General features: G+C 43.9%; 1 protein-coding gene across 1 annotated transcript in view; it reads right to left on the bottom strand.

Moving 5' to 3' along the window:
• The window catches only part of RAB11FIP4 (RAB11 family interacting protein 4), a 110,291-nt gene extending 85,436 nt beyond the window's left edge, over positions 1-24,855 (bottom strand). Inside the window, exon 1 of the mRNA XM_068413387.1 lies at positions 24,712-24,855. Coding sequence (XP_068269488.1) covers positions 24,712-24,855 — 144 coding nt within the window. The remainder of the gene's footprint in view (positions 1-24,711) is intronic.
• Between the last annotated feature and the right edge of the window lie 2,887 nt (positions 24,856-27,742).

The following is a 27,742-nucleotide window of genomic DNA, read 5'->3' as shown; positions in this document are numbered from 1 at the left end:
ATCCAGCAATGAGATCAGGGGAAGCACCAAGGCTCCACAGAAAGGAACATTTTGTCAGTGAAAAAAAAGGGCACCATCTATCTAGCCAGCACTCAGAGAGCCATGAGCTGACAAAGGAGACAATTCCCCTGCTCCAGGGTGTTTTGTATCTTGATGATAAACTCTTGTGGCTAAATTGCTTCTGGGTCCCATCATGTGTCTCACTGCTCCTTATTTACACTGCTGCACTGGTGAGAATTATGGAAAGCTGCAATAACTGAGTTACTGCCACACTTGCAGATAATGACAGCAAGGCCTTTTAAAGGCTGCTGCCCTAGCACAGGCTTTGTCTGGGATAAAAATGAACAAATAATAATAGTTAAATAAAAGAAGAATCTTAGAGCATAGTGCACATTGGTGCACCATTGAAGGGTAGCATCAGCACCAGCCAGAGGTCAATCCTTATGCCAAAGAAACAGAAGGTAACATTTGTACAAAGGGAAGACATATTGGAAGGTAATGTTTGTGTCCTTGTTACTATCAATTTATGGAATGTGGGTGAACACAGGACTCAGGAAGATGAATGGCAAGTGCTGAGCTCAAGGGAAGCTGCAGAGTTTTACTCTGAAAGCCTTCCACTGACAACCCTCAGCCTAAAGCTGCACAAAACCAAAGGCTCATTGTAGGTCTGGTTGCTGGGAGGATACCATGGGTTGGGAACCAAGCAAGTGCTGCCCACCTCACCAGTGCCTTCAGTGTCAGCACCAGAGGAAGACAGCCAAACCTCCTATGGGTTAGGAGATCCCCACCCAGCCTTGACTGCCCTGCTGGGGGCCACCATAGCAGACAGGCCATATTCCAGGAACACCCATGAGTCCTGGGACACAGTGAGAGGCAAACAGCCAGGATGGATGCACAGTGACACAAGCGTAACCCTGTGCAGGCCAGTTGTGGCGCAGGGCCAAAGCTTAAGGAAGTGAATAGGAACCTTTCTGTTGACCCGAATACCTTCTGGACAGTGTGCAGGATCAGCGGCGAGGATAAGCCAATTAATAGCAAGCCCTTTTCATCCTTGGTCAAGCTTCTCACAAGCAGCAGCGCTCAGCAGGAGAAGTGAGACTTACCAAGGGATTTGACAGAGATCAGCAGCTTTATGGAGCTCTGCCAGAAGTTTTGCCATGTATCAGGAAGGAGCTGCAAACTGCACCTTCAGGAGTCAGTGTCAGACTCCTGAAAAACTGCTTCTCTGTTCATGATTTTCTGTTATTTCTCTTGGCACTGGAAAAAACTTTCCCTAAAACATGGGATTCTCTGTTTGTAGGACATTGCCTTCCTGCACTCTCTCTCTAAGTGAATTTTACGTTCTTATATACCTGACCTTTCAGAGTAAGCTCTAGCCTTTCTCGTCTTCTTTCAAGCATTTTCCTGTGCCTGTATTCCAGGATCAATTACTCAGCTGATTCAAACAGGAAAGCCTACACTTGCTCCTAAAGACACTTGCTATGTGGGCTATTAATATCTTACTGGTCATATAATAGAGAGATAAATTCAGTGCTAATACAGCACGCTGAATTAAAGCCTTGCAGACCAAAGCCTTACAAGCATCTGTGAATCAGGTGCAGGTGACAGCCTTTTAAGGTTTCTCATCCTGGCCATTCAAAACACAGCACCCCTAAGGTGTGGTCTGACAGTTCATTTTATGCTTGGACACACTACATATTGACAGCAAAGGGAATCTGTGGCAACCGCAGCTAGATCCAAGTCGCAGGCCAGTGCCTCAGACAGACCAGACAATCTGTCACTCCTTGAATAAATTCTCTGCTCAGAGAAGAATATAATATGATGCTATTCTCAAAAAATCACTCTTCCTGTTCTCCTTTCATGGTAGTTTAAGCTGCATACACTGACTGCTCATCTGTGGAAGTCTGCAAACATAGCTGAGGCATTTACTGCCCCAGGTCTTCCTTCTTTACCATTCAAAACCACAGCAACAAGAGCAACTTCCTTCAGAAGAGACTAGAAGCATCACTCAAGTCCATAATGCCAGGAAGCTGCCCCTGGAGGGAAGGTGAGACTCTGAAGCTTTAAGAGCAAAGGAATGGGAAATAAAAGTGGGAAGGGGAGAGGGATTTCTCTTCCTAAAAGACACAGCAACACAAAGTGCAATCAGATCTCATCTGTACTCGCACTGCCTGTCTGTATCAAGCCAGCATCCATACAGCAGGGTGCTCCAAGCTTCTTGAATTTGTGACACTGGAAATATATCTCCAGAGAATAAGAGTTTTCTATACAATTCTTGATGTGTTTTTCTCTAGTCCCTGATGAACTTAACAACAAACCTCTGTCATTTACAAAAATAGACTTTTTCCCCCCCCAGGATCCTGCTGTTGTCCTCACTGAAGCAAAACTCTCAAAGTGCATATAAAACATCTAATGGCAAGGATGGAAAAAATCTGCTCCTTGTCTAAAAGGCCGTGGTTTAGCCTGGGTAGGAGCTGCTGGCCCTGCTCCAGAGTGAGCATAACTCTCACATATAAAGGGAATTCTGCCTGAATAAAGAGCTGCAGACTGAACTCCTAGGGATAGCCAACTCAGGCCGTTTGAGTACATTAAAGGAGGTCAAATGTTAAGCAAATACTCAATTAAGGAAGGAGGACAAGTAATTAGTAAGGCTAATTGTGTGCTGAAATGGTCTGGATGGCGCACACATAGACACTCATCCCAGCACCTCCTTCCATACAAAATAAGTCTCAGTTCTTGAAGGAGTAGCTCAGCTTCCAGCAGACCTGTGTTAAATTACCAACTCTGCCACAGACTCAGTGTTTTCATCATGGACGGATCATTAGTTTTGTTGCATGTCCATTCCCCAACCCCCCAGGACAGTGAACAGAAGTACATACTGACTGAGATGCTTAGACACTACAGCAATGAATCCAAATCTGTGTGCATACATAGGTTTGTATACATTAAAGTAAGTATTTGTGGCAGTTACAGCCCTCCAAGAACTTCTAAGAGGTCAAGCAAATGCTTCTCTGTGCCTAGATCTATCCTTAAAATAGGTCCTGTGTGAAGGAGTCTCATTACTGAAAAATAAAATGTTATTCCACTTCAGGCACTGGAACAATACTACAGTGGGCATCTGGCATATATCATGGGCTTATGAAAAGAAGCAAATGCCTTATGCAGTGTTATATAAAACCCATTAGAAACACCAAGCCTGGCTAGTTTGAACCTATTTGGTCTGTACTCCCTCATCTGCTGCAACACAGCTCTCACAAGCGACATGCAGAGGTGGAGAGATTCTAAAAATAACTAGTGCAGGGAAAGGGAGAAAGGGATGAGGAAGAAAATGTTTCTTTAAGCCTGGCTGGCAGATCGGGCAGCAGCTCACAGCACCCAAGGAATGCTTGGTTCCAGTCCTGCTCTGCTAGCAACCCTGCACTCCCTAATGTCATTTACAGAAACTTAACATGGCCTAAACACATACATAAAACATGCAAGAAGGTTTTTATTTTCACTCTGAGGACAGGCCAGAAATTGTCGTGAATCAGCCAAGAGAGAGCTCTGACACAAGACAAAATCCAGCTGTCAGTGTAATTGCTCTACATAGATTAATGGTCCCAGCACATACAGCACATTTTATACTAAGTCGCAGAGCTAAGTTCACACACAACCTGGGAACAACTTGCAAGCAGATGTAACACCCAGATTTCATCTAACACTTTCAACTACCTTTTATGTTATCACTAACACTGACTTCAGGTAACTGCTGAGAGAGATGGGCAGACATGGTGAGAGCAGGAGATTAGGCATGAAATTGCAGTAAAGCCAGCACAGATGTACTGCACCCCAAATCCTGCCCTTGCAAACTGAGTGTGTCCTGATGAAGCAAAAAACAGAGAGAAGGCTAGCTAGATGTGCAGATCTTCTCCAGTCATCCACTAGAATAAGACCTCAAACACAACAGCAGCACTCCCAACACTGTGTGCAATTATATCAGATGCAAGATTTAACAGTTGGCTAGTTAGGATAAGAGCAAGCAACAACAAATTTTACTTCCTTCCCTATAATCAAAGGTTTTCTCAGACTCCTTGTGCTATTTTTCCCCTAGTATGTGGATGGCACTTACACATACTTCAACCCAGGACACAGGTAGACCATGCAGGGCAAACCACACTGTGCTGCTCCTGATACACAGTATGTGGATGGTCCACTCTGATTCACTGGTCTCTGCAGTACTCCATTCACAAGAAAATACGTTCAAACGCACACAGAAGCTTCAAATCATGCGGTCATAAATGCTAGCATTACCCAATTTGGTTTAATTTCATCTCACCATGGCATACAATAAACACAGTTTGGCTGATATGATATAGCAAACACTCTCTGCTCTTGCAGCTGACTGGATCTGTGCTGCCATTTCACACGCTCCTGAAAAGTCCCTGTGAGTTGTGATCTCACTGGGTGCTCGACAGTGGCTCTCCAGAGTACCACACTGCATGGCAGATTAATGCCCCATAGTTATCCAAAACATTAGGCCAACATCCACAGGCAGCATCTGGACCGTGCCCTGTATAAGGGCTCAGCATTGATGTGGATTTTACCCTTTAAAGCTTTTGGAAATAAGACAGGGAAGCAAGGCATAGGAGACTGAAAACTCATGGCCTGTTTGGAGGAAATTATGAAGGGTGAAGTGTAAGAACCCGAGGAGAACAGAATATTCAGAGGGTCAGGTGGCAGCAATGGAACATCACACTTCGCATTACTATTGAACAGAACAATTCATCAGATACTCTCGGTAAATTGCAATACTGGTTCCACTTCCCCACCCCTGAAAGAAACTTGTGTTACATATGAATTGCTGAGCAGATATGTATCTACAGCCAGTGCAACCCAGTGACAAAGCTACCATATATCAACTACTCCTGGTCTTCAAAAGGACAAAATTTATACACTAGACAATGTCAAGATAAAGCACTGATTAAATAGAAGAGAAAGTCACTGCAAATTCTGTTCAGCATTTTTCACTTCATAAAGAGAATGGAACAAACTCAGGACCTGCCAAAAGAAGAAAGGAAATCTGCCAAAGAAATCACCACCTAGCACATAGCATACAGCCAGCAAGTTCAAATTCTGACAGCAGAATTTGAATTTTAGCTCTGTTCTAACCACCGTGGCCCTTGATAAAGGGTGCTCTTCTAAATATGCGGCTGATCCTCTTCCCCTCCTCTTCAACGACATTGTAGCAAATATGTTAGGCTCTGAGCTGGCCATCCTCTGTGGACGCAGGGAGCCCTCCTAAAGTCAATGGAGCTCCACAGAGGTGCAAAGCAATGCAAGGTTTTGCAATTTCATTGTTATTTCCATTTGTTTGAGGAAATTTCCTACTGGCCACTGCAATAGACTAGTAGACTTTTCAAGCATGCGGAGATGAGCCCATGCAGAACCAGTCAACGCTCAGGTACATCTAAACTTCACCATCTGACTTACACGTGCTGATGGACTAGACTGGGTCATACTCGGCCACATTCATACATGCTCAATCTTTCCATGGAAAGCAAACGTGAACTTAACCCTGAACTGCAGTGTAGGATATGGCCTGACTCCACATAATGGTTGGGTTTGCTCTCTTTGGCATGAGCAACATACTCATAAACAGCAATAGGGAAGACTGTGGCAGATGACCACGTCATCTTCTAACATTACAGGCTGATTTCCAGGCAACTGGTCAAGCTCTGCTCACGAACACTCAGACCAGACAGCGAAATGGGAAAGCAACTTTATGTCCACTTCAGCAATGTACATTCAGTCTTTTTATAACAGGAGAAAATGAGATGCCAGGTCTCAGGCTTTAGCTTCTGACAAAACCCCATCTTTGATTTAGGAAGAAGATGGGATGGGGAAAATGTATGTAAGAAAAAGCTATTTAAAAACAGCAGGAGTCATGAGAGGTACAGGTAATTTGGCCAATTTCCTGCCAGATATAGATACAACACTTTCACATACATGCTGTTGTGCTGACTAATGCATCACTGCAACAAACTGTCAAAATATGTTGACAGAGCTTCAGGTAGTGAATAGGAACCTGTTTATTTTATTGTTAATCTTCCTTCTGTAATTCAGCTTGATAGAATTGCATATGTCCTTTTGTTCCCAATGCACAGATTATCCTACATGCAGGTAAGGCCCCAATTTGAGGATGCTGTCTAGATGGTGGAGGTGTTTTTTCAGGTCTGGATAAACAAAGCTGTTCACACTTTTGAACTCCAGGGTCTGAGCTCCCCCTGAAATTGCACAGAAGACATGAACTTCACAAAGAGTTCCGAACCTTCACTAGCCAGGAAAGATTTAAGGGCAGAAAGGTGTATGCCAGTCACTAGAAAGACTGCTGTCCCTGCAAGAAAGACAGAACATAAATCCTGCCAAGGGCCTCAAGGTAGGGTTATAGGTAGCAAAAGAAAAAGAAGAGACTGACACAAGATTAGAAAACAGACAGGAGAGGAAACAAAACATGAAGGAAAAGATCAGCAACATGTTTAGCATGTGCTTTTCACTGTGTGTGTGAACAGTTGCACAGACACCAGTAAGATTGCTCAATGTCTTAGGTCTCTACCCTTATAGCCTGCAAGACTTTACTACGCAAGTAGTGCGTGCCATCTGTATACTTGGGTGAGCCAGCAGAGAATTTCCTGCATATATTTTCCTTTTCTCAGTTACTGTGATTAATCTGATTGCTCTTTACTGCAAAGAGCAGAGCTCTCAGGAAGCTAGGAAGTATATGAGAAGCTCATGTTAGGTGTGATGTATTCAAGCACCTTTTCTGCACCTGGGTTGTTTTGAAAGGTCAGATATAATTGCAAACTGTAGATGGAGGGTACCTGTATCAAAAATTCTCTTATATATTTTATTTTGTGGCATGTGTATGTGAGCTTCCTCACTGCTGTCTGTGATTCAGGTGGATCTCAGAGATCCTTAATAAATCTATAGAGCAGTTTATTTTTCAAATAAAAATATGATTCCTATATTTCACTTGAATTTATTTAATTTAAATATTTGAATGTTTTATGCCAAACAAGAGGAGTCAACGACTTGAGTCACAGTGGCTAACATCAGGCTGTTGGCAACTAGAGCCCCAGTTTAATCAGAAATCACTGCCAAGGAACAGACAGTGTTTGTTTCCAGCCCAAATAGGTTGTCAGAATATTCTGTGTTATCATTTACTCTGACAGCATTATCTCAAAGTGTTGACTCAAACCTGCCTTGAAGATATACTTTGGAACATCTTCATCGGCGAGCTAATTTCCTTCCCAGCACTGCTCTGCTATTCAGAATCTCACCTTGAAGGAATGCTGAGCAGTCTAGCCCCAATTCAGCACAACCGCAGAGCGTGCGCTTCAAAGGAAGAAGCAATGCTCAGGTGTTCCCACCTATTCCCAACCGCCCAACAGGACAGTTTTCTGAAACAGGCCACAGATAGTCCTGTTAAAGTCAGGCTACTCATGCACGTAGCCAAGCACGCGCTTAAGTGCCAGTTCAAAATTTTGCAGGTTCAAATCCTCTGTCTGTCAACACAAGCTCCTGGTTCTCCATTTTCTGTTTCCTAGCCTTATTTCCGTAGAGTTATCTCTTGAAGAGGTAGCCTTTGGCTCATCAGGAATATTATGCTATAGCTTGGGAAGACTGATTTCATAATATCTCAGCATTCCTGACAGGTGTCTAGCATAGCCTTAAATATCTCAAAAATTTTACAGCTACTCTCAGCAGCTTCCTCTACTGCTTAGCTCTCCTTACAGATAATAAACCAGAATCAATCAATAAATCGACCTTCCTTCTGGAAAAACCCTGTGGCAGGGAATGGAAATGATAGATTTCTACTATGCTTGAAGAATTTCATAATGAAATGTACTTTTGCTGTGGAATTCTATAACACAGTTAAAACCTAGGAAAGCTGTCAGTTTTTACATCCCTTGTGCTTTCAGATTAATTTCCAGAGAATCCTGTTAAAATGGATGCCCCCAATCATACGAGACTTATTGAGGGGAAAAGTAAGGCTTAAGTTCAACAAATCACTGCTATATGCATTCAACTTGAACCTTTTATTCAACTCCATTCTTGTTCAACAGAAACCATCAGTGCTCTTACCTTCATACACCTAGACCCTACTAACATCACTGGGATCTGAGCACATACCTCAGTGCCTGGCACAACTGAAGCCTATGTTTTTTTGCTCTCAATCATTACCTTTATCAATGGTATAAATTGCACCACAAATATCAGGCTATCCATCAGTGTCTGACTATACTTATGCAGAGGAGGAGCAGTTGTGCAGGCTGTACGTGACTTCCTTGCAGTAATACTGCTGTTAAAGAGATCTTCCCGTGCATTTTAGAAATGTAACTTTTTTTTTTTTTTTGCATTTTCTTTGTAAAGACGGATTTTCAGCACAAGTAACAGAGTTTCTTATCAAGCTTGTCAGCATCACGAACTCTGGAACTGCAGCACTGTAGTATCAGTGAAACATCAGAAGCTCCTGGTTGCACATGGATCATCAGCTCAGCTTTCATAACAAATGTGTTTCTCATTTTTCCCCACTCTAGGAAGTGTTGCCCATCAGCAGCATTCCTGGGGCTGGCCATACACAAAGCTGCCGTGGCAGGTTACTGCATGTTACACCTAAACCAGACATATTCCAGATCAGCCCTGTCACCTCTTCGACTTTACCATCAGCTACAATTCAGTCTTGGCACATACAAGGCAGTGAGAGGCTGTACCAAGGAGCACCCTGCTGAGGTGCTGTATAGACCCTTTTTGATTAAAGATTTTCACAGCTGCCAAATCCTTTTTTCTTATCCAGCTGCCTTGAACTCAGATTTTCAAACTAATTCCACAGAGGGCAAAAATATCAAACTTAAAACGTTTCACAGCCATGTTGTAGGCTATTCTTAACTTGGGTAACTTAGCACCAGCATCTTTATTTCCCTTCCCCACTACTCTTGTGAATAGCATTTCAAAAAGTAACAAATTAGAAATTATTACAGGATGCTGAGTCATTCAACAGAGCCCAGGAAAGTCTGATGCATTTCTTGACTGCTTCCTGCATGAGCATGGGCTCTACCATGCAAATCAATATCATGACTCTCACTGATAAAGGTTTTTACCACCTCAAAGCGTTTATCCGATCACAAGAACCCAGGGGAACTGTCGTCTTTGGCATGAGCTTAGCTCATACCTGTTCCACTAAATACTACTTCTTACCACACAGATTTCAGGACTGGGGAACTGCCTTGCAATTGATCAGAATCAAAGATTATCTCTTTTGCAAGAAAACAAAAAAATGTCGACAGCTTCCCCAGAAACAACGTGGGCTTATTGTTTATTATTTGCCATGTGTTTGTGCCAAGAGGTTCTAGAGTACAGTCCACCCCAGGCTGTACAAATGCAGACCAAAGTTCTTCTCACCCTGAAGAACCCGTAACCCAACTCATACAGAAAGACTAGACCCAAGAGGAGACAAAATCCTGAGTTTACTGAGTTTCTCAGAAGTCATTTCCAATTTTGGGTATGCTGAACAAGACATTTAAGGGAACCGAGTTCCAGGATTGCTGAGCATTTTACCCCAAAAGAAAAGCGTAGGCAGAGAGGCAGCACCAGACTCCAGGGCTGGGGTGAGTAATTGCTCCCAGATTCTTCTGCAAGCCACTGAGAGATTTCAAATCCCCTTCTTTGACACCTGTGCAACTCCACTTGATGGCTACAAATAGTGCTAAGAGGACAACACGCTCTGAGCATTAATACAGCATGACAAAACCTGTCTTCTAGAGCCACCAGCGTATCTCACTGTTGCATTCCCGTTAGCAAGAGCAAAGACAAAAAAAAAAAGGGATCAGAGCAGCACTGCTATCTACCACTCCAAGACAGTCCTTTGTAACAACACTTGCTGAGTGAGAGCCAAGGCTGTAGGAATCTAAGCCTTCATTTTAGATCTCCTACCATGTGGCAGACCCTGAATATTCATTACCTATTAAAAGCTTTGAAAGTGTAAATTCATCCCACAATCAAGTGAACTGATTTATTCACACAGCTGAGTCACACTCATTTGCAGCCTGTGACCTAGATCTATTAATCCGGCACAAAATAAAAAAGGAGGTCTTTTTTATTTTGGTGATATTAGTTGAACAAAGATGAATATTTTAAAATTGTGTGTTGTTTTTCTTTCAAGCAGTGGCTGACACACAGCTCAGCACTGCACTAAGCCTGCCTTCCTTGCCGGTCCCAAGGAGTGGTGCAGATATTGCTTATGTTATCTGGCATGTAGTGACCCATTTAACAAAGACTTCACAAAATCTTCATGGGAATCACATCAGCTCTTTAATAAGAGTCTCTGACGTGCCCAGCAGCAAATATCATGGAAACCTCACCTAAAGGAACAATAACTCCCTCATTAATAACAGAAAGCACAATAGCCAGTTCTGACAGTGGGGAAAATTGCTCTGTTGAGAACAATGTGTTATTGGCTCTAGCACCTCCTGAGTCTTTTCCTAGGGCCAAGGTAAAATTTTGATAAGCCTCTGCTGTACTCGGGAAATAAAATCACATTTTCAAAAATGACCGGGGCTTTTCGGAGTCACTGACTTTCAGCAGAATTAGAGAAGCATCAAATACGTTCTGGGGGTTTACATTTAAAATGCCATCAAAATTTAATCTTTTGATAGCTTCTCCTTTCCTCCCCATCTGATAGCCTATAACATTCCCTCAGTTCATTGCTGATATCATAAATAGCCCCATGAGATCCTGAAGGAAGAATGAGTTTTTGAAAGGTTAGTTAAAGTTCAGTCCTGTGCTGAAATTACCATCACAATCTAATTACAGTGTGCGCTGAGCACACACTTTGGGTCTTAAAATCAATTTTTATTCCAGGCTGGCAGTTTACTCCTAGAAATCAGTTCTTGCATGTGGGTATTAAGATATACACACATACATATTCAAACAGCATAAACACTGACACCCTGTTTTAGAGCCTCATGCGTTTCACCTGTATTTCCTTTGTATTCATTCACTGCTGTCCATCTGTTTGCAATCTATCCGTTTGAAGAGAACATCCTTCTTCCCCCTTCCCTTTGGGATCCTTCTGCGCAATTCATTTAGAGAAACCACAGGTTGGTGTTGATGATGGCACACAATCAGCATTATTGACAGCAGGTTTGCCAAAATTAAGCAGGCATAATGACTAACAGACTCATTGTAAAATGCGTACATTTCTATCAGTAGCAAGAGGGGGAGAGAAAATACAGGAAAAAAAAAAGAGAAATTAAAGTTGAAATGGTATTTGGTTAATTTGAGAAATACCTTCTGTGTCTGGCACACCTGCTATTCAGTGAATGACACAAGCTCCTAAAACACTGTGAGCTTTAAGTAGTCACACAGGGCAAAAAGGGAAAGGAAGGTACCAGTGTCCCAGCTCAATGATGTCAGGTCACACAGGTACCTTCAAAGGACTCTGAGAACACCCTTCTGGAGTCTCTCTTCTTCACACAAAATCCCCAAAATAAAAGGTCAGTTCTGCATCTTTGCCTCTGCAGAAGGTGCTCCACAGGATGCACTGCTTGGTGTCCTTGTGGGCTCAGGAACCATCTCTGGTGAAGCCAACATCAGTGAATGCAAGTGCCCTTCAGACATCCCATACCACACAGAAGTCTGGAAGATGAACCTTACTCTCATATCACAGAACAAAGTAAAAGAGAGAAGGGGAAAAAAACAGACCCAATGCTTCACAGCTATTACCCATATTCCTCCTGTAAAAAAGGTATTTAAAATGTGTCTCTTCACACTTCTTCCCCAAAATAAAGACACTAGCAATTTCTTGCTGTGAGTGAAGAGTCTACACTCCTACTTTCTTCATGTTGTACTGTAAATCCAGGGAATCAGTGCTACAGAATAGTGCCACATCTACAAAAAGCAAGCAATGGCAAGCACTGAATTAGGAAAAGTGCCACTGAACAGAATGTATTGCTAAAGAGCCACTGCAGCAGCCAACTGCAATAAACCCAAAGTTAATTTATAGCCACATTATTCCACCAACTCAAGCAAGCAAGCTTTTCACCTGAAATGTTGTGTAAATCATTTGTGTTTATAACCACTTAGACCAACTCCTCCAAAGCTCCATTCCCTTCCAAATAGGTGCTAATTTGCTGTAACACTGCTAGAGCTAACGCACCACCATCATTTAAACAGGAGCCACCCACCAAAAAGCACAAGCAACGAAAATCCCAAAACCGAAGCTGTCCCTGAAGAAGGAAGGAATGAACTGGGAGAATAACATAGTGAGGCCAAAACATCACGTATTACTTCAAATAGTCGCCAGCAAAAAATGGCACCCAGACAGAGCTGTGATGCTGTGGAATGACAGTGGTAATTACAGTCCATTCATGATGTGTCCCTTGAGGCATCATTGATTCTCATGCACTGAACATCCCTGCTGCATGGTGCCCTCCTCCTCCTCATACCATTCTGTGGCCCCAGGCAACAGACTAAGAGCAGCAATTTGGCCCAGCAAGTGCCACTGCACAGAATGTTCAGTGCCCACCCCAAAGGAACAGCTGATACAGAAGATCACCAACCTCTACCAGCTGATCAGGGAGCAGCATGGTTCATTCGTGCCGAGCACAAATCAGAAGTACCAAGATGATGCTTCCACACACCAGGACTGTCAAGTTTCTGAAAGTGTATTCAGAATGCCATAGGGGAAAGAAAAGTATTGCTGGGAAAAGAAATGTAGTTCACAATAGTCATACCAGGTTTACAAGAAAAATACAGTAAGAGAAATCAGATGGGCCTACATACAAAGAAAAAGCAATCTGTGCCTTGTACTTTTGGCAAAATAAAAGTAGTTTGTGAATATTTTGCCTTTTCCTGAGGTTACTTGGGTGACTAACTAAATCAAGAAACAGGTGACCTGTACCTGCCAGCATTTGCACCAGGACCTTGACTTGACCTATGCCAAATTCACTATACATAGCAAACTGTCTTTTTGTGCATTGGAAAGACATCATGAGCTTGGTTAGAGCCAAAGCGTTCAATCTGGCTGACAGATATCCTAAAATCCTCTAGATCTCCAGTAGAGTCATCTGCTAGGACAGTTCTGAGGTGGCAGGTTATTGATAAAGATAGTAATCTGTCACCCTCAAAGTAGCACTGGCAGTTATAGATGTATTCATTCCAAATGTAAACTTTCCCCAGTGATAGTTGTCAACAGCAGACTGTTCAGACCAATTTCATTCTCTAAACAAGACACATTGGACTGTCTGGGAGCAAATATCACAGCACTTTCCAGTAAATGCATCCATCTGGGCAGAAGAGCTTGCGTTTGGCAAATGGCACGCAATTCCCAGGTGACAAGGCAAGATGCAGTTCTTCTCAGCGGAAACTTCCATGCCGTGTAATTGCTCAGTAAGAAGAGCAAAACTGACATTGTCAAAGCTCCTTTGAAGATGTGACACAAAACATTCCTCAATTCTTTCTTTTCAAACAATCCCAAAGAGAAGTCAGGAATGAAACATACAATTCACTCTTCACACTGCAGGCTAAAATTCACAAGTTTCACCAATGTCTGGCTGCAGTAAATTAAGTCAGACTTCGTTTGCTCAAGACCAGGGAACGATCAGGCAACTGTGATCACAAGCTGTGAAAACCAATAGCCAAAGAAATACTCAGGAGCCAAAATCCTGCATTCTCTTGTATCACCCTTTAAAGCTTTCCTGCTTCCTGCACAAACTCACTGATTTTCTTTTCCTAAAGATTACATTCTTCTAGTGTCTTACACAGCTTGGCATTATCCATGGTTTTGCTTTACCTATTGCTTTATTTCCCCACAGCTCTGGATAACTGCAAGCTGAACATAACTCCAATTAGGCAGAGGAGAGATGTACTGAATAGCATATTTTCTCTTCCTCCTACATCCACAAAGTCTCTGCACTTGCTCAATACATGACTTGCTAAATAATTGATTTTTCAGCTTTCTCGCCAAGTAAAGGAAATCAAACCCATTTTTTTTCATGTTTCTCAGAAGAAAACAGAAAAAAAACCCACTTTGTATTGGGCAAAATCTTATGTTTTGGAGCATTTTCACTTGTTGTTTGCCAAATATTTAAATTTAAATTTTGTCAATTAAAAGCTAGCTTCAAATGGAAACACTCAAGATAGCATACTTTAAAAAAAAAAAACAAGAAGTGAAGTTAATTACATTCCTGCTTTTTTAAGGCAAAAATAATTTGCCAAACTCACCTGAAATTTTAGAAATTTTTTTTTTTTTTCAACTCTTCACACACAAACCAGACTCAGGGTCTATATGTTACTTGCCAAAAGAAGAGAGTAAGAAAACATCAGCTTCAGCTGGGGCACTGTTACACTGTTCTGTATTGCCGAGATGTTGACACACTCCAAATAAGCCAACACTTTTAGTTTCTCAGCACTGAATAAACACATAATTAATTGTCCACATCCTACCATAACAATTTCATGTTGTCAGCAGATATGTCTGTAAAATCAGTAAGCCAGTATAGTAGTTCTTTGACACATTTTTTTCCCTGAGATTCCTCTCTAACAACAAAAGCAAAACACTTTTCCTTCTGTTCTACAAAGCTATCCAAGCTGCTGACTCTGTTAACAAACATTAATTTACTGCATTATGAGAACATCTGTATTAACTTAAAGTTGCTGTGCACACACCTGAAGAACAGTTAAGTTCAGGATCCAGTGGTTATTACACACATGCCTCAGACTGAATCCCCAAATCAATGCCCTCGCTCTGTACAGCTCTTAGAATCACAGAATGTCCTGAGTTGGAAGGGACCCACAAGGACCATCGAGTCCATCTCCTGTCCCAGCATAGGACAACCCCAGAATTCACACCATGTGTCTGAGGGCATTGTCCAAATGTTTCTTGAATGCTGCCAGGCTTGGCGCCGTGACTGCTTCCCTGAGGAGCCTGTTCCAGTGCTCCACCATCCTCTGGGTGAAGAACCTTTTCCTAATATCCAACCTAAATCTCCCCTGGCATATTTTCCTGCCATTCCCTCGAGTTCTGTCACTGGTCGCCAGGGTGAAGAGGTCAACGCCTACTCCTCCACTTCCCCTTATGAGGAAGTTGTAGACCGCAATGAGGTCTCCCCTCCGTCTTCTCTTCTCCAAGCTGAACAGACACAGAGACTTCAGCCGCTCCTCATACGGCTTCCCCTCTAAACCCTTCACCATCTTTGTGGTTCTCCTCTGGACACTCTCTAGTATCTTCATATCCTAGAGTGGCGCTCAAAACTGCACACAGTACTCAAGGTGAGGCCGCACCAGTGCGGAGTAGAGCAGGACAATCACCTCCCTTGAATGGCTAGCAATACTATGCTTGATGCACCCCAGGGCATGGTTGGCCCTCTTGGCTGCCAGGGCACACTGTTGGCTCTTCAATCAGCCTCTGAAGTTGAGGATCCTATCTCAAAGTTGCTGCTCAGGGCTGTCCCTCCACTCACTGAGCACAGCTCTCCCGTGTAGAGAATCAGTCTGTTGAATTAGCACTCTTTGCCCAGGCACAACTGTACCCGGTGGTGCATGGATCTGGAAGAACGCACAGGGGTTTACAGCGGTTGTTATGGAGGCTGCATAAAGCCTGAAATAGTACCGTATAAAAATTACACTCCCATGAAATATGTTTTTATGTGATACAAGATGGCTTTGCTCCCATTCCAACACATCTGCTCTCATGACCCTCACAGTTCAAACAAGCTGGCCCAGGAAAGCCAACACGAGGCCATCTCGGCTTGACAACAATGTCAGCTAGCTCATGGCCACTTTACATGCCCAGATGCATCACTGAACACAACAGCTGCTGTGTTGGCCAACCAACCCAGCAAGCAAGCCAGGGCCATCAAGAGGCCTTAAAACCTGAATGAAAGCAGCCACAACACCTAGACAGGGTGACTACAGGCTCCCATCTTCTCCAAGCTGGATGCAAAGGGGGGGTCTGTTCCTTGTCACTGGCCACACGCTAGTGCTTGGTCTGTTGCATGATGAACATCAAAACCAAATAAAGAACCAGCAAGAGAAACAGCAACAGAGCTAGTCTTTACTACAAGGCTGCAAATCCTATGGTCTGTCCTTATTCCCTTACAACACACAATGGTCACACCGCTGAACGCAATGGGACCAGGACTCCTCGGGTCAAAATGCCAAACCTGCTCTCACTACTGCTGCTTGTAGTCCCAGTGAGTAAGAACAGCAGAATCTCTCTCTTACTACATCCCTTTTCCTTTCATTAGCACCCTGCATCTCTAGGAGCGTGCAGCCTTCCACGGCTGCCTTTAACCCTCTTCCAAGCAGAGTCTATTGTATTTTGACACAATACCACACCAATCCAGCATGCAAGAGACTCCTGCAACAAAGTTCTTCTAATGAGAGTCCTACAGCTTTCTGCTGTCCCTAATAGCTAACAACACTGAGAAAGGTGGCCTTAGTGCCATTACTGGAGCATTCTGTATTACTTTATGGTAACAGAATATACTATTGCACAGGGACAAAAGGCTAAGTGCCAACAATTACAAATGGTCTCTGTATTGACATCTCTGTGGCATTTCACTTTCTGAATTGCCATTAGCTACTGTATCCTAACATATACATCATACGGTTTAACTGTGTAAAATATGTTCAACTGATCACATAGTCACTTGCTATAAAAACAGCGAAATCACCAATATTTTAGGACAGTTTCTCAAATCTATTAATACCACGCAAACATATGGACAAAGCTGTTTGTATCTGCACATTTGTTTGGGTTTTTTATCATAACAATGGAAGTGTCATTGGAAAAGAATATCCCATGTTCCAAAAGCCACCTGGATCCCACTGAGGAGGGTCAGTTCATCAGGCGGTGATGAAGCAAGAGCAGAATGTCTTTGCTGGCCCAGTGAAAATCTTCACAATAAACCAGCACTGAGGATGCCCAGAATGACCCACACATAGGGAAAAATGTGAAGCATGCTTTATCAGCAAGTTTGCAGCTGGTGGACCTGAAATGTGCCCCAGTTTGGAACATCACAAAACACTGCCACAGGCTGAAGATCCCCTATAGAAAAGGGCTCCTTGTAAGCTTACTATCCAAGGACTGCTTACAGGAGTGCTGTACCATGACCCCGCTTCCCTGTTGGAGGCCAGTGTGACAGAGTCTGCTGTGGGGCAGCAGGAATGTCTCTGTTCTCTGAAGAGCAGCCCTGAACTGAGAGGGAAAAGAAGTTGTTTGACAATGCAGGTGTATGTGTGATGTTATAGAACACTTGAGAAGACGTGTAGATAATTTTAAAACTGACACCACTCTAGAAGAAGAAATTGGTTTGGTTGACACCCCTCATTTCACCAGGCTATCAGCATCTCCATTCCAGAACAGGTAATTCTACTACCTTTCCTTCTAATTTCAGAAAAACCTAACTAGAGAAAAGTCTCTACCGTTTCTAAGCTTTTCACTCGACCCCCTTGTCTTTGTTTAGCCCGCACCCAGGGCTAAACAATAACAGTTGCTCTCTCACCCAACGTCCCTTCCCTGACCAAGGAAGGGAATTGGGAAAAGGAAGGAGACTCATGGGTTAAAGTTAAACAGATTTAATAAAATAAAGAAACCAATATCAATGACAACACAAACAACACAAAATTATACCTACCTACAAAGCACTGGCAAGTTGTTCCAGAAACAGCAACCATCGAGAATGAGAAAGAAGGAGGAGAACAGAGCAAAAAGAGCCCCACTCCTCCCCCCCAAGCTTTCCCTTTTATAGTGAACTTGATGTTGATGCTATAGGATACACCTGTGGGCCAGCCTGGGTCAGCTGCCCTGGATTTAGCTGCTAAGGGCCTTGATCACCATGGCTGGCCACAAACTGAAACAAAATCCCAATGAAACCAGGACACTCCTAAAACCATAACACTATACCCAAACTAAATTGTCAAAGCAGTTTTAAAATCAGAAGAGTACGTTGTAATTTTTCCAGGCGCGTGCCCTGTGCATTGATCCTGTCTCCCTTGCAGTATTTTGACCCCACAGGTCACTCCTGTCACTCACTCTGGGGCTGACATACTGCAGAACTGAATAGGATGCAAGGCTTAGGGAGGAGCCCTACTATTTCTGGTTTTAACTGCACACAAAATGTGAACACAGCATTCACAGTTCTACAGAAACACTTGCATTCTCTCCAAGTGAGGCCCTTCAATTATATCTTGAGTTAAAGAGAACCGAGATTTATTATACAGTGCTTTGTTTACATTCACTGCTGTGGTAAAACCATATGTTACAGTACTAGTGATTGTGTCTGACACTGTCTTTTATCATTCATGTACTTAATCACACCCCGCACTGAGTTAACTACGTTCAGCACACGGATGGGTATTTATTCAGCAGCCTCTGCAAGTATCTAGGTCTGAGATCACGTGTGCCTCCCAAAATACTGCATATTTTAAGAACTGTTAGGACTTCATCTCTAGCTCTTGAGCAGTCCGATTCAAAAATCAAATCAAGGATTTTAAAATGTTTGTGAATATTAGCATTAAAATAAGATAAAATTAATAGGAAATTATATTGTCACCTACACAGATAATAGAAACAACACATTTACTTATCTAAACATTATAAGACAATTGATTTTTTTCCACTTTGTTGTTATAGAAGCACTGCTGCCAAGCATGAGTCAATTGTGCTAAATTGTAGGTAACAATGCAATTCAGAAAACAAGAAAAAAAAATCTGTATTGGGGATCACCCCCACAAATACTATATGGTAGTGGCTTGTTCCCGCTCCAAGAGTTACCCTCCCTTGCAGCAATTTTGTATAAGAAGTCACTTTTGAAAGCTTAATCATATTAGAGGAATAAAATCAGTATGGGCTAGAAATCTGAAATCCTCCCTAGGATCTGCAAGAGCAAATTTCCGGAGGACGTGCAGACGTGTCACAGATGAAGAATACCAGTTATACAACTTAACAGCATGGATTGAATAAGGCATGGCGAGGGGGGAAGAGGGAGAAAAATTTACATAGAAAATATCTGGTCTTGCTAGGCAGCTGAATGTTTTAACTTCACCAGTTACATATGCTACCTTCCATACTGTGCACAAAAGATGCAGTACTGTCTTCTATGCTTGATCCATATGCTAACTTTTTTCTTTACTTTTGCATTTAATCATAAGACAACATAATATCTCTGTACCTGTACTAAATGCAAACACTGAGGTAGTTACAAAACACAGTCATTTAAATACAAAGAATTGCTATCAAAATTGTTTGCCTTTCCTTTAGGCATTAAGAATTTACTATTTCAGATCACTGACTTGGACTGCAAAACATAGCAACAATCGATCCTTAGCTATACATATAACCCCTCAGAGCTGTTACCTTTGAAATGTAAACATATTACATAATGAATTAAACTCATGAGTGCACAGCAACCCTACAGCTTCTCCGTAACAGTGCTTCAGAAAATGTTTGATTAACAGCAAGTACTAAGTTTGCTTTATGTCAGCTGTTTAGAAACACATGCTTAGTTTCAGGATATACCAAAAGGCTATTTTAAACATATTCACTGCTAGTTTGTATTGAATTAGGAATGCTACAGTGACTATACCTTGACTAATCCATGAACTGTGCCATTTCACAGCTGCATTTTTTCCAAGTCACTGTAAATGATATGAAATATCTGGGTCATTAACAAATGTAGTTTTAAGGAGTCTAAATGTGTTGCAGCCTGGCTGCTACCTAGAGAACACTGTCACATAGGAGCGCTCTTTGTGTTCTCATTACATCTAGGCAAATGTTTTATATTTTCTTTCAGTAACTATTTCCAGGAAAAGCAGAGAAGAAAGAAGCCATAACTCTTTTCTGCTTCCATTATGAGAATGGCAGTATTGCTTGGTAACACCCTAATACTTTTCTTTCCATGTCTCAGTGCCAAAGTCTTTTTTTCTCACGGCTGCAGGTAAGTCCAGAGCATACTGCACGTTATCAAGAAGGTATGAACTAGTCTCTGTCATCATTGACATCGATGATAAATTTGCAGTGATCCCATGAATTTCTAGGTGCAACACTATGGCTAGAGGCCTGAAATTCATCCAGACCATTCAGAAAGACTCCATGTTGTCATGCAGTGAAATTACACTCCTGCTCTTTACAGGATAAGCTAGTTATGGAGTGGTTACAACAGAAGGGCTGTCTTTAGAGCATGATTCCGTCAGGTGTCCCTGGGAAACATCTATGAGCAAGTCAAAATGGAGCATAGCACTGTCATTAAACACAGCCAGCAGCCACAATCTGATGCCTTTAATTTAAGCCCAGAATTGAGATATTCATCAAATGGAAGCAACTAAAATTAGCAACAAACATCTCCCTATTTCAGTAGTTTCTTTTGGCCAGAAAGTTTCATTTGTTCACATAAAATATGTGAACTTGTTTTCAGCTACTTCTGTTCTACACCACTAGGAAACCATTGACTTCAAGTGAATTACTGTCCACTCATAAGGATAATTGATATTGGCCTACGGATTTTATTAGCTGCTCAAGTTCCCTCTCAGGTGTGACACTGCTTCAAGGTGATAAGCATCTGTTGATCTTACCATGACAAAGATTACTCTCCCAGCACCTGTATGGTTTGCACACCTCCAAAAGGTGATTATGTATCTCAAAAAGAAGTCTTCAACATGTTCAGTATGTTTCACTTGCTGCTGAAAACTGAACGTAGAGTTTAAATAGAATCTGGCATAATGAAACATCAACTGGCACTATCCTGAAATACACATTCACACAATCCACTGCCAGAACTGGAGCTTGCTGAACATGTCACTCACAATGCTCCTAGACACTCAGCTGCTAGTGCAACTATCTTCCCAGTGAAAGGGAACCAGATGGCAAGTGACTCTTGGCATTTTTCAATGTTATGTGAAGTGTTTCTTCAGCTAGTGAGTACACCCCATCCAGTCAAGGCGCTTTGGAAACAGCCCTTCACGTCTTCCTTCAGATTTCTCTGCAAACGGCAAACAGATCATTCAACAGGAAAGCAAGGCCCAAGTCTGCTATTTTTAAGCACCGAAACAAAACTCTCAGCTAGGAGTTTCTGTTGTTAGTGGAGATAAAGAAGAACCTCTAAAGGATTTATTTAATCCTTGGGTCCTGTTACACCCTCTGAGTGTTCAATTGCTCATCAATGACCATGGAGGAAGATTAATTTAGACAACTCAGTTAAATGCCTACAGTCAGATGGGACAAACAGAGGCCAAAATGCCAAACTGCTTAAAAGCGTAAGTTCCACAACTATTTGTCCAGGCAAGCAGTACTCGAAGGCTAGCCTGGTCTGCTGTTAATTCAGGCACCATGGCAGTAATTTAGAGACATGATTCTGCTCCTGGGTCTGCCAAATTAACATGGCCAAGTCATTTCTTCCTCTAGTTGGACCACATGCCTTGTAGGACAAAGCAAAAGTTTGCAAACAAACTTGCTAGAAGTGCTTCCACAGCCAAAACACCTTACCTAATCAGCTGCTCTGAGGCAATCGCTGTTCTGCTGCAGTGGACTCTCAATAACTGCGTGGCAAGAAGAGGATTTCAGTATGCATGGGAAAGGCAAAATGGAATGAGGTACAGTAGTGACGGCATGGTCTTAAAGAAGAAAAGCAAAGCATGAAGCTATTAGAAGCAGAGGCCTCAAAAGCCCACTAAAAGTAAAATGGTAAAAAAGTTAATCAGAAATGTTGAAGTTTATTATTTTGACTGTGCAGGTAAGGACTGCTTTGCTTGAACAGAAAGCTGCTGCCTTGCTGCAACATTTTGCCTTGGGGCGGTTTTCAGAGAGTTGTTATTTTCCAGGGATGATAAATTTCAGCATGTTGACTATGCACACACACACACGCACACAAAGAAGAAAGAAAAAGGAAATGGAAAGAAAAAACAGAAAAGGCTAAATGCCCTACACAGCCCAAACCATAAGCCCTACTGAACTTAGTATTAAGAATTTATAGACTCCAAACTTTGGATGGCAGTGGCTCCGAGGAGGTAGAGAAGGGGTGGAAAGCTGTGTGTATCAGGTTGGCACAACTGAAGGGACAGATACTATCTCATTTCATAAACATGACCCAGGGCTACTGTTGGGAAGAATCAGAATTATTCAGGCCACAATGCTACAAAATAGTGTTTTCCTGTGGCCAGATGAATTATGTAAACAGAAGGAGCAAATAACTTACACAAGGGCAAATCAAACTTTCACTGATGCCAATTGAAAGATTTCTTTTGGATGTAAAGGGAGCTGAAGGTGGATCAAGCCCAAGAAATGTAGCATGTTGAAATGTATAATTAATTTTCAATGACAGTAAATACCTTCTAATGTGTTAAAGGGAACTGCTCTCTAGCAGTGTCTCCTCAGTTTAATTTCATGAGATGCATTCCCACACAGAGCTGTTTAGGCTCCTCCAGATGCAAGGTTGAAAGCATTGTGCTACATGGGAGAATAGATTCTCACTGTCTCCAAACATCAAGTGTGATTCATCACACATAGTTCATTTTTAACAAGACTTAAAACCAGACTAGCTCACCTACAGTGGTTGTTCTACAGTAAATCTGCAGTTGGAAAATGGATTCTGTATTTCCCTAGCAAGCCTCTTCTAGTGATTGACCAATCCCATTTACTCAGCTGACACAACATGCTGCTTTGAAGTCAAGGGACTACTAGCCCACTACTACAACAGATACAGAGAAGCAAACCAGAATAAGTTATAACCCTGAGAGATACACAGATGAGACTTCACTGTCCCAATTTTGCAAATACCTTGTTCAAACACTGACAGTTACAACTAAACAAAATACAAAGGATGCATTTCTCATCACTGGTAATCTCTCCCATGCCTGCCCAGTAAGCCAGCCCATCCTGAAACCTGGATACTACCACTGACAACTAGTACTCTTCTACTGCCATCATTGTTAAGATTTCCAGTTTTCTCTTCCTTTCCATTCCATTTAAATATTTTCCAACTAATATACTCCAATTCACTCTAAGCTTATGAGATCACCACTTGAATCCTCCTTTGTGTCTTACAGAATCTGCTGCTCTCTCACAACCTTAGAGATTTCTGAGATCAAAAAGGATTGTTATGATCGTTAATGCCTTCCTGCTGCAAAACAGCCAGTGGAATTTGACCAGTCTTCCTCAGTGCTGCAAGAGAAAGCAACTGATCTGCCTCCAAATAAACGCAGTCGTGCAAAAAGCAATTCTGATGCGATGTATCTGGCAGTAAGGATTTAAAAATACTTCTATTAGTTTATATAAAATTATACAACCTACCAAGAGACAAATAAAACCAGAACTCAATAAAGCGCTCTACTATTACTCATTTCTCCTCCTTATTTTGCTGGTTAAAACAAGAAACTCCAGCTTCTCATTAAGAAAATGTTTAACAGACCTGTGACTATCTGCAAGCAATAAGCCTCCTGTTTCCTGGTCTTCTGATTTCATTCACAAGCTGTGTTTCATTACCAGTGGTAAGCCAAAAATAAGTAATTTGCTCCAACAATTACTGTGAATTCACTCTGGTTTTGCTGCCTCTTTGGCATCCCTTTATAAACTACCGTTTTATTGGCTTCTTACATTAATTTGTTTTCTTGTACTTTAAAGGTCGGCTGATACTAGTTTTCCGAGTCCCATCCTAGTGCAATCCTGAGAGTTCTCCCAGGGAAAGGAAGCGTTTCTTGCTGGTTAATTTCATTGGAGCTGCAGCCCTTGATTGAATCACTTAAGGGAACTGTTTCAAACCAAACGCGTGTCATTACCCTCACAGCCACTGGCCTGAATCCCACTCTCATTTACACTGATGTCACGGATTTACTGTGGTCCCAGTGACGCAACGGCTCCACCGAGACCAGCGGCGCGACTCCAGATTTACGCTGTGTCACTGAAGGGCTGGAGGGGTTCCTCGCTTCCCACCGATCACCTGGAGGTTTTAGGGTGCACCGGGGCCGGTGCTGCCCTGGCTGCCGCCCTTCGCCTGCCCGCGGGCAGCACTGACGGCAGCCCCGGCCGAGCCCCGCTGCGGCTCCCTCCGCCCGGGGCTTTGCTCCCCATACCCCGCGGAGCCTGGTACCCCGGTGAGGATGCAGCTCAGCCAAGACGGAGAAAACCCGTGGTGTCGCCAGAATAAATACACCTCCCCGAAAGGCAGAGCGACCCCCGGGGGAGGGGACCGGAGAGGTACCGGTCCCTCCACCCCAGGGGACAGGGAGCCACGTCAGCCCGGGGGGTCTGGGCCGCCCTGAGGGAAGTGGGAGGCTGCGGGACCCCCTGAGGGAAGGAGGGATCTGGGCTGTCTTTAGGGAGGACTCTGCGGGAAAGGGGGAGGGCGACTGGGTGGCCCTGAGGGAAGGGGGCTCCAGGCCGCCATGGGGAGGGCTCTGGGACCCCCTGAGGGACGGGGGGAGTCCGAGCCGCCCTGAGGGGAGAGGGTCTGGGCCGCCCTAAGGGGAGGAGTCGGGGGCTCCCTAATGGATGGGGTGAATCCGGGCCGCGATGAGAGAAGGTGGGTGACGGGGGGGTCCGTGTGGTCCTGCTGGGGTCTGGCCAGGCGGAGCCACAGCAGGAGCAGCAGGTGAAAGTTGCGCGGCTGCCGGGGGCCGGGGCAGCGGGCCGGGCCGGGCCGGGCGTGGGGGCCGGGCGGGACCGGGGGTCGCCCCACTCACCTCATCCCCTTGGCCGAACTGCAGCCCCAGGGCAATGAAGTGCTCCACCCGGATGAAACCGTCCGCATCCTCGTCGCACACGTCGAAAACCTCCTTGAGCTTCCGCAGGAACGGCAGCAGGCTCGCCGGCTCCATCGCGGGCATTAGCTGGAGGCCGGCGGCACGGCCGCGGCCGCAGCAGCCATGATCGCCCGCGGCTTCAGCGGGTGCGTGACATCAGCTCCGGGGAGCGGGGCGGGAGGGACAGCGAGAAAGAGGAGGGAGGGATGGAGGGAGGGATGGAGGAGAGCGGAGGGAGGGGAAGGGAGAACAATAGGGCAGAGCTGGAGGATGGGGAGGGAGGGGGCGGCGGGAATCCGCGCTCGGCAGGGGCGGGGCCGCCGCCAGGGGGCGCCGCGGTGAGGGGAGAGGCGCCGGCGGGGCCGGGCGGGAAGCGGGGCGCGAGGGGAGCGAGGGCGGGAGCGAGGGGCCGCGGGAGGCGGGCGGGGAGAGGTGCGGGAGCGGCGATAAACGCGATGGGGGACAGGGACAGTTCGGGGGCAGCAGCGATGGGGAGTTTCCCTGGGAAGGAAAATCGCTACCGGGAGGAGGGACTGGGGCAGGGGGAGCGAGGGAGGCAGGATGAAGGCACGCTCCCCCCGCCAGCTGGGGGACAGCAGGCCTGGCATCCCCTGGGTGCCTTTTGCGGCTGTCACAGACCCAGTCCTAGTCCCTTCACTGCTCCACACCTCAGTCCTCCTCCACACCGCCCCAAATTAAACACCAGTCACACTACAGTTTCTCCTGAGAAAAAGCCACGGATCCTGGTCTGAAGCAGTCCAGGCTGGGGGGAGAAAAGCAGAGTGTAGGGAGTTAAGGGGCAGTTAAGGAAAAGGAGAACAAGCAGAGCTTCCCCTGCCCCATTGTGCTCAGGCGACCAGGCAGAGCCCTGCAGAGGCACTCCTCATGGCTGGGTTTGGTTTAGGACAGACACTGTTCACCTACGCTTTAATGAGACATGGCTGGTAATGAAGGGATGCCCTGCCTTTGAAAGATTCCTCATTAAAGCCTTCTGCAACTGCTGTGATCCATGGCTGAGTTTTCATTTGATCTCTCTGTTCTGTCCCTTTTCTTTCTCATGAGTTTTTTGGACTGCTTTTTAAGCCCACAGCTGTAGGCTGCCAGAGGGAAGACCAGGAATGGTTCTGGTTCCCGCATTGTGCCTCAGATCAAGAATGATGGGGCAACATCTCAGGGAGGAAGGAGCACTGGCTGAGTCAGGCTCAGGTACTTACTGCCTCTGCCAGCACTTCTTTCCCCCTGTGGTTGCTGAGCACAGGTGACCATCCATCACTGAGTGATGTTCTGTAAATGACTGATAAAGCTGTCCATCGAAAATGCCCATGAAAGTGCAGCAGGTTTTGAATTGAGACAGTAACCTTACAAATTTTGGGAAAATGTTTCAACAAGCAAGGATCTTCCTTTGACATTTTCTAGTTGCTAAAAGACCTCACTTTGTAAAAGTTTAAGTGGTTTAATTTTACATAGTATGAATGCTCTTTCTTGATTTCAATAGCACTCTTACCAGATTATGAATTAGGTATGGGCATAACTGTGCTAAATGAGCCTAGCTAGACAGCTAACTGCAGTTACCTCAGCAAACACACCAATGCCTTATTTGTTTCTTCTTACAACACACATACTACCCTCAGAGGCATTGGTCAAAAAAATTTAAGAATAGACAGGGAATACACCATTCGAAAGAGTGTGCCTAAGTACAAATCACAATATCAAACGGTATGTTCTGGTTAAAGCAGGCTAATTGCTGTTATTTGCAACTATAACGCCTTGTTGTAATTGGGGTTGTACTCACAAAGACCAAAATATCTGTTCTCATGAAGTTATTGCTAAAATGAAATAAAATAATCCTCTGTACCAGTTCACATAAAACCGTTTCCACTGTGAATTCGTAGGACCAAACTCATGTTTCCAGTGCTGACCAGGTATTTCCAGGGACGGCACCAGAAGGGTAGCCGCCAACACCAGCCTATTCCCCTGGTATTTGAAGGTCTCCTTACTCCACCACGTGGCCAGCCATTTCGCTGCACTTTTGTCAGCAGCCAAGAGAATCCATCGCTGGCCACCTTGCGTAGGGCAGCAAGGTGAGGCCACTGTGGTTAAGAAAAATATGTAAAACAGAGGTGAATAAATAGCATGGGATAAAGCAAGCTTTCTTCCTGTTCCAAGAAGTCCCACAGTCCTCCAAATGCCCTGGGACCACACATTTCTATTTGGTACATTCTAGAAGCCTCCCTGCTGCGTTCTCTTAGGGAAAGGACAGTACCCCTCAGCTTTTCTTGGAAGAGCTCTAAGCAGTTGGGTAGACTTACATTTGCCTCTGGTTATAACATGCAATGTCTTCTGGCAACCTCCTGAAAGCATTAATGGTGCTAAAAAGCATCTGACAGCTGCCAGGCCACTAGGTCATTTCTGTCCCTTAGCGCTTCAGGAAGAGATCTTCACTCCTTCACAGGAGATTCTGGTTACAATTAAATGTTTAAGACTCCAAGACAATCACGTAAAAAGGAGACCTACTGTAGTAGCTACAGTCAGGTTATTTTCAACTTCTACCCCCAAAAGAGCTGCCAAGAGACATGCAAACATTCCTCTCTGGCTCTAACAAGCAAACATTAACAGACCTAAGCTCCAGGTTCTTGAAGGGAAACACTTTCCCTCCCTCAATTTATTAAAAAAAAAATCATCTAGCAGCTGTTAAAGACTGAGGACGCACCAGCCAGTGTATTTTCTTTAAGCTAACTCACCCATAACACAGTATATGAACTGTTCAGTAAGTTATCCCTTACTGCTTCAAATAGTTTCCAAAATTTTGCTTATTTTGTCCTACCCAAGATGGACTAACACAACATCTGAATAAATATGTTCCATCTGCAGCTTTATTACAGCTGACTACAGGAATGTAATTCCCAGACGTTGGTGTGTTTAGCAACGAGATCTGGGACAGTATAATAAAATCAGTACATGATATACCATA

The sequence above is a fragment of the Nyctibius grandis genome, chromosome 15 (genome assembly GCF_013368605.1).
Source record: "Nyctibius grandis isolate bNycGra1 chromosome 15, bNycGra1.pri, whole genome shotgun sequence".
Lineage (NCBI taxonomy): Eukaryota > Metazoa > Chordata > Aves > Nyctibiiformes > Nyctibiidae > Nyctibius > Nyctibius grandis.
This window is presented reverse-complemented; position numbering and strand designations above follow the sequence as displayed.